General features: G+C 29.9%; 1 protein-coding gene across 5 annotated transcripts in view; it reads left to right on the plus strand.

Moving 5' to 3' along the window:
- Positions 1-11,783, plus strand: part of LOC7458565 (cysteine-rich receptor-like protein kinase 10) — a 79,321-nt gene that overhangs the window by 11,572 nt on the left and 55,966 nt on the right. Inside the window, exons 2-7 of one of the 5 annotated variants that reach the window (XM_052451871.1) lie at positions 4,771-5,079; positions 10,359-10,493; positions 10,617-10,738; positions 10,843-11,053; positions 11,218-11,455; positions 11,558-11,708. The exons of 2 other annotated variants lie outside the window; for them this stretch is intronic. In XM_052451871.1, coding sequence (XP_052307831.1) covers positions 4,771-5,079; positions 10,359-10,493; positions 10,617-10,738; positions 10,843-11,053; positions 11,218-11,455; positions 11,558-11,708 — 1,166 coding nt within the window. The remainder of the gene's footprint in view (positions 1-4,770; positions 5,080-10,358; positions 10,494-10,616; positions 10,739-10,842; positions 11,054-11,217; positions 11,456-11,557; positions 11,709-11,783) is intronic. 2 more of the 5 variants (XM_052451870.1, XM_052451874.1) reach the window with 2 other exon arrangements.

An 11,783-nucleotide genomic window follows, 5' to 3' on the forward strand; every position in this document is an offset into this window, starting at 1 on the left:
AGAAACCCGCCAAATAACACCAACGAGTACTTTTCAATCCGTTAGTGATTTCATCTGTAAAGAACAGTAATTAACAGTGTAATTGAGAAGTGAACAGTTCCACAGCTCTTTGGAAAATACCGACAAAATTTATCCGTCAGTGATTCCCTTTGTAATTGACATGATGAACAGTGCTAGAGAGAAGTTAACAGTTTACCAACGAGTTTATGGACGGATTTTACCGATGGTATTAATATCGTCGGTAATTCTATTGATATAAATGACACGTCATCGTACTTTTTTGCTTAGTTTTAATTTTATTTTTTTCACTGTAATCCCCTCGGTATATACCAAAGGAATATTTTCATCGGTAAAATTCACTATAATTTACCGACGGAAATATTTTGTCAGTATTTATATTTGTATTTATTAATTTTTTAGTAGTGAGAACTTTATTTCGAACTTTCAACTTGATAAATAATCAAATCAAAAGTTATGCTATGCTTTTTTAGAAAGCTCCTTTTAACATGTCTAAACGTTTTTGGATTTGGTCTTGTTTATTTGATTTATGAATATATCTACTAGAGATTCCACGTCATGTATATTGTTTTAAATTCCAATATGATGGGTATGTAGTCTAGCTGGTTGTTTTATTACAAAATCATAACCAACTAAAAGCATACTAGAGGAAGCTAAAATACTTTAAATAAAATTATATTTGAATTAGAAAGTGTCAACTAAAACTAAGTTTGTTTTCGGACAATTTTAAGAGTATTTTCACATTGGTTTTATGTATTTATAGTAATTTAATAAATTCTCTTAAATATTTATTGTTATCCAAGATTTAAACTAAAGATTAAAATCCTTGAACTTAATCATCCGTTGAACTTCTCGAGATTTAAATAACTCGGATACATACAAAATTGAAATTTAATCGGTAAAGTTATTTAATCATTAAACTTAATTTAAGTTTTTGTTTTGCTAGATTTTAAGCTTGATCAAAATATTAGTGAAAAATGTGTTTCTCACCATCTTTGTCATTGAATTAAAATCCATGGTAATAATTGTACACACAGATTTTAATAAAAAATAAACAAGGAAAAAGTGTAGCAAATATTCAATTTTATTAAAATTGTGTGTGATGGGTACAATTAATTTTATAAATAGGTTATCATTTCTAAAATAATTTAGAAGAAATATAGATATACATATATGAAGCTTATAATTAAAAACTTAGTTGAAGCTGCACTATATACCTATTTATCTCAAAATTTTATTGCCATATATTATTCCCGGAATAATATATGGCAATAAAAGTTTGACTTGCCAAATATCTTTATGAATATTTTATTTAATTATCATAAACATAAGATGCCACTTAATCCATAATTTTAAAATTACAAGGACCATGTTGCTATAAATTCGATAATTTGTGGTAGAAATATTTTCGATCCTACAATAACACAGAGAAAAAAAAATCTCCTCAATAATTCGAAACAAGCCTGGAATGCTGACTTCCTCAAAAGTAGAATGGAAGAGACGGAGAACCCAAAAATTAAAAGACAAACTAAATTTATAAAATGAAGTTTTAAACCCACAAGTGGCCTTCCAATAATGAATTAAGGAATTGGGCACGAATTATCATAAACACAAGAGTTCAAAATAATTAAATTTAGTTGGGTCATTTTTTTTTTTAAGAAAAAACAAATGATACATTGCTTATAATGGTAGACGATAAGTTGCATACTGAGCACCGACTCGGAATCTGTCCCCTGTGTGATGGCTAAAAAACCTCTAGAGGGTTTTTTTGGGTTGAAAATTTACTTTTTAATTAATTTTTATATATAAAAAACACTTTATAAATACTATAAAGACATCTTTAAATCATTTAATTATCTTAAAACACATCAAAATAATCTAAAATAAATATGAAAATCAACCAAATAAAAAATCTTTTTAAACTGAGCCCAATTAATTTTTAAAAAGAAGATAATGGTTCAAAATTATCACAATCAAATCTTTATTGTCAAATAAAATCTTTTAACGACTATGAACAATAAGTTTTTTTTTTGTTGAAAAATAGCTAACCTAATAACATTTTCTTTCCTAGCTGTTTTTCAATAAATTTCTCTCTTATCTTTCTAATATGGAGACCTAAAAATAAACAAGATAAATTTTAGGATCAAAATAAAAATTATAGTGATTTAAAATTGGCCATATATTTTTCTTTTTTGTCATTTTAGTTATTTATCTCTTAATTTTGTATTTTTATGATAATTTAAAATATAATTTCATCTAATTAGACTATATAAAGATTCCATTGAAAGAAAACAATATTGAAAATAAAAATAAAAAAGAGAAGGCATGAGCTTTATTGTTTATATAAACAATAAAACCGACCTCAGTTGGTTTAATTGTTTTTATAATTCTATCCAAAGACTCTTTGAAAATTAATTAAATAAAAGACTTTTAGCTTGCTTTTTATGTAATAAAAAATAGAAGAAGTCGGAGTTTGGTATCCCCTCCAAATGTAACCCTTTGGTGTTTATAGCATAAGGTTCATGCGAGATTTGTTAAAATTAAGGGCTGCCTGAATAGAGATTTGTTAAAATTTTAATTTTTTTAAATAGTTTTTTATATATTTTTTATTGTTTTAATATATTAATGTTAAAAATATTATTTTAATATATTTGAGATCAAAAAATATTTTCAAAAATAATTTTAATACAGATTTTTTATTTGTTTTCATATAAAGCTAATAATTAATAATTTAATTAACTTTTCCCTTTTTCATAAAATCTAATTATTAGTAATTGTACTCATTCCATATCTAATTAAAAAAAAAACTAAAACAACAATATATAATTTCTTAACACTAGTTAATTTCGTTTTCTATCTGCCAACTCATGCATTATACAAAATCTTAAATAATATAAAAAAAAAACCTCTTAAATCATCCCTAACCTATATAATACATCATATAAACTTTATATTGATTATCAAAACTGTAAAATTACTTTAAAACTAGTCATTGAAGGCCAATAATTCAAATCTAAAATTATATCAAATCTTTAAGGATTTATGTTATGAAGTTCTCCTTATATATATATATTCTTTATTTTTATAGCAGCAATCCATGAAAAGTTAATAAAAAGTATTAAATATATAGGTAAGAACTCTAATAATTAAATACATGTAAGTTTTTGCATTTAATACTTGAGTGAATTTAGTTGTTGTCTGACTATTATATATTATATCGATGATATTGCCAACTAATTTTTCAAGCAGATGATTATAAGTTCCTTTAAATATAGTATGAAATAATAATGATGTATTTGAGTTTTATTTAGCATAATGAAATTACTATTTTTTTCTAAAAAAAGAAAAGAACTTATCAGTCAATAAAAACAACTTATAGAAATTTCAAAGAAATGGAGACAAATTAGCGCTGGTCAACAAATCCAGAATCACTTTCTGTCCACTATCACAACAAATCCAGAATACATCGCCATTCAAATGTTCTATAAGAACTTTCCACCAAGTCAACATTTGTTTTCTCTAAATGTGGCATGACCTTTTTCATTGACTTCAGTCTCCAGTCTTGCTCTACTCCTTGTCCACGTTACCTTTACCAGATCTGATATATATATAATGTCCAAAATATTGAAAGGACTTGTTACTTGAACGAATATTACTATTTGATTTTCCTGGAAAAAAAGAAGAAGTTATAAGTCTAAAAAAATCTTTTGTTTATTAAAAGTGAACTAATAGGTAATTTTAAATAGTGAGAAAAGAAAAGAAGATAAATATTAAGGATATGTTTTTATTAAAAGAAAAATTGCTTTTTTTTTATCCATTATTATAGAGTGTATATTATTTAATTAATTAATAAAATGATGTAAAATATGAAATGATTTTAATTAGTTATTCTAAAGTAAAGATTGCGATCAATCAAGAAGTGCCGGTGCTAATCCTCTCTGGTAGAAAAACTAGTTATAGAAATTTCTAAGAAATGAACACAAAGTAGCAGAAAGCAACACGGCAAGGGACTCCATCATCTCTGTCCCCACTATCATTGAATTTTTTCCAATCAGCAATAAATGAGAGCACGACTTTTTTCATTGGCTTAATCTCCAGTTTTACTAAGCTTCTCTCCATTCCTTGTCCACATTACCTCTCATGTGATAAAATGATGAACTCTCTTTCTTCCACCATGAGGGTTGTTAGCTAGCTAGCTAGAGAGCTTGATCACCCAAAAGATGAATTCTCTCAAATTATACGTTATCCTGCTCTCGTTGCTTACCCTTGCTATTCTCACTCTAGCACAGGAGGATGCCAATTATCTCTATCATACGTGCCACAACCCAACCGACCCCACAATAAACAGCACCTACCGAGTCAATCTAAATCTCCTCCTCTCTTCACTTGCCTCAAACGCAACCTGGTATATTACCAATGGATTCTACAACACCTCTTTCGGGCAGAACACTTATAAAGTGTACGGCCAGTTTATCTGTCGTGGCGATGTTAGCACTACTGTTTGCCAAAACTGTGTCACCTTCGCCACCAAAGATATAGTCCAGCGTTGCCCAATCGGAATAGCGTCCATTGTGTATTACGATGCGTGCATCCTACGTTACTCAAACAGGAACATTTTCTCTAAGGTGGATCAAAGCCCTGGTTTCACCTTGTTAAACACACAGAATATCACAACCGAACCCCAGCGTTTTAACAATCTAGTGGAAACCACCATGAATGATTTGGCTGCTCGAGCTGCAAGTGCTCCTCCAGGTGCTAAAAAGTTTGCTGTGAACAAAACGTCTTTCGATGCGTTCCGAAATATATACAGCCTTGCCCAGTGCACACCGGATTTATCTAGCTCTGATTGCAATCAATGTCTCAGTGCAGCAATTGCTGATTTGCCCTTTTGCTGCAGCAGCAGGACAGGAGGAAGAGTCTTGTTTCCTAGTTGTTATATTCATTATGAAATTACTGAATTTTATGATGCAACGGCAGTTGCAGCGGAGTCACCGCCTCCTCCTCCTCCGCCCGTGGTTATTCCTTCTCCTCCACCTCCTCGTTCAGTGACAATACCAGAAGGTAAAGTTATTTTGCACTATTTATTGTTTTTGTCAATATCTTTAATCGCCACTCTAGCAAAGTCGTTACTATAGAATGCACTAGTCGAAATTTAAATTTATCTCTTAAATTTTTTTGGATGAGATTTATTTATTAAATTACAAAATACAAAATCCTTAAATCATTTTGGAAAAAAAATTAATCCTTTTGTAAATTTTAAAATTAAGCTACGGTTTGGTTTTTTTTTTTCCTGGTTGGTTGGTTGGTATTCTTGATTCAAATGTGATGGTTTTGGCCCAATTCTTGTGAGGTATTATTGCCATGTGATCTAACGATTTTATCCTCCAAAAGGCATCTCACATGTTTGAAAGTCAATTCCTAGTCCTCGTTAGAGGAAAGTGTATCCCACGCCATGTGATGGTTGTGTATGTGATGGTCGTGGGCCTCGTGGCCTAATCCTTTGAGATATTTATCCTCTTTGGTTACTTGGGCACACGATTTTGTGCGTGTTGTGCAAAACTTGCAACAAAATAAAATAAAATAACAAACACTTGCAATATTTACCATGTTTGGATCAAGAATTGCCTACCTCCATGAACAATTTAAAAAAAACCCATCTAAATTAAGAAAAAAAACCTTGCAAGAACAAATCCCTCAAGTCAAGCCCTCTAAAGATAAACTTCTCAAAGCTACAACCGAATCGTCACGAATGTAGGAATCCCACCACACTACATATTTTTCCTAGTAGAGATTCAACAATTCAATTTTTACTCATCCAGATTAAATCAATCTCTCTAATTGCTCTGGGTTAAATTAGAAAATTCATCAGGGTTTTACTTCTTACATCTTGAACGTCGATTAACCACACTACATATTTTTCCTAGTAGAGATTTGCGACACGATTCAACAATTCAATTTTTACTCATCAAAGATTAAATCAATCTCTTTAATACTTAAATTAGAAAATTCTTCAGGCTTTTACTTCTTGCATCTTGAACTTAGATTAACCAAAAAAACTTGAGAATTTATTGTAGCTCCAGAGACAAATCAAAATTGCTCTGTACATTAAAAAAAAAAAAACCTTTTAACTAGGCATTGATGATAATATTATCTCTTTACTGTAACACAATTATCTTTAACAATTTATGTAAGATTAAGTTGATAATTTAATATTTTTACATAGTAAAAATATTTATGTATCCCTACAATAAAAAAAAAATATGTTGTCTTTCACTTAGGGAATTTTGATATTTTAATTTTTTTAAAATAGTTAAATTACCTTTATGTCTTTAAAGATAAAATCAATATAACACTCTCACATGAGCTTTTTCATCTTTTTACCATGATTTGTTTTTTAATATCATGATAGTTAAGGGACATTGTTTTATTTTAATAAATGTTAGATATTGTTTTTTAAAAAAACTTACTAGCGAGTGCTAGTAGCTCCCGAGTCCTTCAACTGGCGAGTGCAGGTTGCCCGACCAACGAATGCTGCCATCACTAATATTGTTGGAATTGTCATGGCGCCCTGATGCAATGGGGCGGCTCGTATTTCAAGATTCCCAATGATGTGGTGTCGATAATCATTTTTCTCCCCTCTTCTCTCTCTCCAGATCTACATTTTCACGTCAGACCTTTAACAACTCTAGAATAGCCCTGTAATTTTTTAATTCTTTAGATTTGGTCTCTATTTTTTTATTATAATTTCATTATCTTCCATAATTTATAAAATTGGTATGCCTTTTCGATTTCATCCATCTTCACTTTTTTTCATCTATTAAATTTGATCATCGTTCTTTTGATTACTATTTTTTTGTTCGAAATCATTTTTTAAATTGATTTTGCTTTACAATTTCACCCTTCTTTGTTTTTTTTCCTATCAAATAATTTAATCTTCATTCTTTTGATTGTCAATTTTTTTGCTTTGACAAGTTTTTTGAATTGCTTCGTAATAAACTTCTTGATTGAACATGAATCCAGGATTTCACGGATTGCGAGTTTTAAAGATTTGACCAAGTTTATGATGTTTTCTAGGTTTGCTTGGTTTTTTATTTTTCTTTGTCTAAGTTAATTTTTTGCTCGTCTCATCCTTCAATATTTATTCAATGGGAGATTGGGTTACATATTGTTTTAGCTTGCTTTCTGCTAAATTTTTTGTTGGTTTTGAAAATGACCTGGTAATCTTGAGCCTTTTATTTATCCTTCTTTGTTGGATGTTTTTGGCTAATTCTTGAAATTAATATCTTTTCCTGATTCCATCCTTATATATTTGATATTATTTTTAAACCAATTTATAAGATTAAATTTTTTTTTCTATTTCATCTCCCTTTATTTTTTTTTTATCTTTCGGATTGTGTTCTCACTCTTTCGATTTTTATTTATTTTATTTGAAATAACTTTTTAAATTTATTTTCTTTCTCTAGGATTTTTCATTGATTTTAAAAATGACTCGGGTTTTCTGAAGTCTTTTTATTTGTTTTTCTTTATTGGATTTACTTTCGCTAATCAATATTAAATTAGTTAAGAATTGAACTTCTTGATTCAACCCGAATCTAAAATTTAATGGGTTGCGAGTTTGAGACATTTGCTTAGTTTTAAAAGGTTCACCCAGTTTTGTTTTGTTTTTTTTAAGCTGATGACTTTTTAATTTTTTTATTCAATATTTATATAATTAATGAGTAGACTTTTGTTTTTTATTATGAACCTTTTATATGATTTTTTTTTTCGGGTTCCCATATTTTTTTTTATGTTTTCCATGTCACTTTTTTTTCTTTGTTAGGTTTATGGCCGGAGTCACATTTGTTTTTTAAAAATAAAATAAAACAAGCTTGCCTAAAAAAATTACAATTCAACCCTATCATATATATATATATATATATATATATATATATATATATACAATATAAAAAATGATCCCAAACAAAACAAATAACAGCTAGAGCTAATCCAGTTCCATACGTGACACTTTTGAGAACATTCGAATTCGACTGCTAAGTTCAAGAAAGCTTTCAAGGTAGCATAGTTATGAAGTCAACAGAGATGCGTGTCTTCTGCTTGATGCGCGTTATCCGCTGTTGTCTCTTTCGTTACCATATTAGACCATTTCAAATGATAGCGGAATGACTCAAGGCTAAGGCCTAAGCAACAAGAAAAAGAAGGAGATACAGAGATTGCTAGGACATGTACATTTCCTTCAAAGGGAAGGGCTTTCATCGACCAAGCGAGTAGTTTACACCTTGCTAATGACATAAGTAAAAACACCTTCTCCATGAGTTTTTTTTCTATCAAATTTGATCTTTATTTTTTTATTGTTATTTTTTTTTTCTTTCTCAAGTTTTTTAAATTAATATTTTTTTCATGATTTTATCTTTTAAAATTAAATTGGTTGAGAATGAAGTTTCTTGATTCAACTTGAATCCAGGAATTCATCGGTTGTGAGTTTTAGAGATTGGACCAGGTTTATAAGGTGTGCTCGGGTTTCCTTAGTTTTTCTTTTTCTTTTTCTTAAAGATAATGTTTTTTTATTTCTTAACCTTTTTTTTAGTTTTGCATTATTATTTTTTACGGTTTGCCTTCTATGAGATTAGTCGGGTTCATGACTAGGGTCTCCAGTTTCAAAGCTTTAGGGGTTGACTTGTTTTTGTTTTTTTTTTAAATTGATTTATTTTTATTTCATCTTTCAACATTTAGTTTATTGAAAAATGGTTTTCACACCTTTTCTTTTCATTTCCTTCTATTGGTTTATCTCAATCATATGCCTATGGTTATAGGGTTTACAGGTAAACCAGATTGACTCAATTTTTTTCTCATTGTCTTTTTAAATTATATTTCTTTTTTTTTATTCTTCAACATTGAATTGTTTGATAATTGAGCTTCATGATTATATTCAATTTTCTTTCAAATGTGATCATTCTAGTATCATAACTAGGTCATAGATTTTGCATCTTAACCTTAGCGGGCACAAATCGAGTTTTTTCATCCTTTTTTAATTATCTTTCTTTCTTAATTTTTATCTTTCAATATTTTATTTGTTGGAGATTTAATTTCAGCTGTTTTCTTTTTATTTTTCATTCTTTGGAGCTATCATGTTCCCATTTGATTTATTAGGAATTGAACTTTGAGTATTTTTTCTTGCATTTTTTTCTCTCTATAAGACTATCTTAATCTTATGTCAATAGTCGTGAAGTATGCAAGTTAACCTGTTTCAACTCAGGCTTTTTTTAATTATTTTTTGTTTTGCCCTTTAATATTAGAGTTGTTTAATAATCCAGGTAAGCTCAAGTTAGGTTCTTTTTATCTTTTTTATTTTTTTATCATTTTATTTAGTGTTGTTGTATTTTATTAATCATATTATTTGAATTACCAATTGAACCAATAACTCAATTCTCAAAAAAAATTTCTTAGCATTTTTTTCTATATGTTGAAAATAAATTTATGTTACTCAGCCCACAAATCTAGTTTGAATTATAAAGAGGGAACATAAATCTGAACTATCTCTTCAATCTCAATTTTTTTTATTCTTTATCCTTTTACTAAATATTTCAAATAAGTTTATTGAGTAAGTTTTTTTTAGTATATCCATGTCGTCCATCTGGACTATTAAATTTATATCATGGACTTTGAGAATATTTTGATAGCATTTGGTCATTTGATCCAAAATCAAAAAGATATTCATGTTGGATTTTCAACGTGTTACAAAAGGTTAATTACTAGCTTGAAAGCCGCTTTTGACTTTACATCATGGAAGCAAAGTTATCAAACCCAGCCAATTATATGAGATGATTCAGCTCAAGACTTGAATTATAAGTTGGTTTAGTTCATACAGGAAAATCCAATCTAGTATCATTTTAAAATTTATTTTAAGAAATATTTAAAATTAAAAAAAATTAAAAACTCATAAAGGATCTCATTTAGATTTTGACTAGGTCATTTGGGTCACAGAATAATTAAATTTGACATGGTTAACTCCCAACACGCTTTAATATAAAACCTTGTCTATGCTAGTTACCGGGTCGGCAATTTGACTCACCAAACCAAGCCAAGTTTATAGCATTTTTACTAAAAAAAAATAGTTATCTAAAAATAATTTATTATCTTTTGTTCTTCGAAAAAATGTTTCGACATCGTTAAATATTTTCTTTTTTCTAATTTCTTAACCCCCCCCCCTCCAAAAAAAAAAAAAAAGAGCTCCCATGTCATTCACAATGGATTCGTTTATGTTTGAACATGCTTGTTTGTAAAAGTTAAAAGCTTTTATGAATTCCAATGCGTTTTTGAATGATACATGTTTCTTTATGCAGAAAAAGGCAGTGTCTCAACAGTTTTAATTATAGCCATTGTCATTCCGATTGCTGTTTCTATCGCGCTTTTCTGCATGTGTTTCTGTTTCCTGAGAAGGGCAAGAAAGACCAGAGATTATGTGCCAGAAAATGATGGTAAAGAACATTAGAAATCCTTTTTAATTGGGAAACAAAAAAAAAAGCAGACTCTTTTCTGTTTTGTACTCTGCCTAATAATATTTTCAAAAGCTCAAAGGAATATCTACTTGTGTTGTGTAGTTGGAGATGAGATTACCACCGAGGAGTCCTTGCAATTTGATTTGAGTACTATAGAAGCTGCCACGAACAATTGTTCCCCTGATAACAAGTTAGGTGAAGGAGGATTTGGTGAGGTTTACAAGGTAAGAAATTCGTAAAGCATTTAAATTTTCAAGAACAGGAAATACCTTGTTGCATTAGGATTTAAAAATCACTTGCTCAACCATCGGTGAAAGTGCTTTCTCAGGGAACACTTCCTAATGGACAACAAATTGCTGTGAAGAGGCTATCAAGAAATTCTGGACAAGGTGCAGCAGAATTTAAGAATGAGGTGGTATTGGTAGCCAAGCTTCAACACAGGAATCTAGTGAGGTTGCAAGGGTTTTGCTTGGAAAGAGAAGAAAAGATTCTTGTCTATGAATTTGTCAGCAACAAAAGCCTTGACTACTTTCTATTTGGTATAGATTGATGATTTCCTAAATGTTCTTCTCATTGCCTTTTAGGACGAGAAATGCATAGTTGCCTCTAGGAATATAGCCATTTCTTCGAAATCAGCCACAGTTGTCTTTTAACCTATGGATCTGCAGTCTGACTCGAAGGTTCTTTTTTCTTGATTTTGTAGACCCTGAAAGGCAAGGACTGTTGGACTGGTCCAGACGGTACAAAATAATAGGAGGCATTGCTCGAGGAATTCTTTATCTTCACGAGGACTCTCGGCTACGAATTATACATCGTGACCTCAAAGCTAGCAATATTCTGCTAGATGGAGATATGAACCCCAAAATCTCAGATTTTGGCTTGGCTAGGATTTTCGTAGTCGATCAAACTCAAGCAAGTACCAATAGAATTGTTGGAACATAGTAAGTTTGGATCTAATTCCCATTGATTAGTAAATTCATCTGCTGACAGAGTGCTTTCATTTCGTTTTTTTCTAATCATTTCTCTGTTTTTCTGGTTTGTAGTGGTTATATGTCCCCAGAATATGCAATGCATGGGCGTTTCTCTGTCAAGTCTGATGTCTATAGCTTTGGTGTCTTAATCCTTGAGATTATAACCGGAAAGAAGAACAGTTCTTTCTATCAAACAGGCGGTGCTCCAGACCTTGTGAGCTATGTGAGTGCAAGTTTTTCTCTCTTGAAAGCTGATACCATCACCATAAATTCAACATCTGGGTTTTACATCTTGAGG

This window comes from Populus trichocarpa, chromosome 4, assembly GCF_000002775.5.
Source record: "Populus trichocarpa isolate Nisqually-1 chromosome 4, P.trichocarpa_v4.1, whole genome shotgun sequence".
Lineage (NCBI taxonomy): Eukaryota > Viridiplantae > Streptophyta > Magnoliopsida > Malpighiales > Salicaceae > Populus > Populus trichocarpa.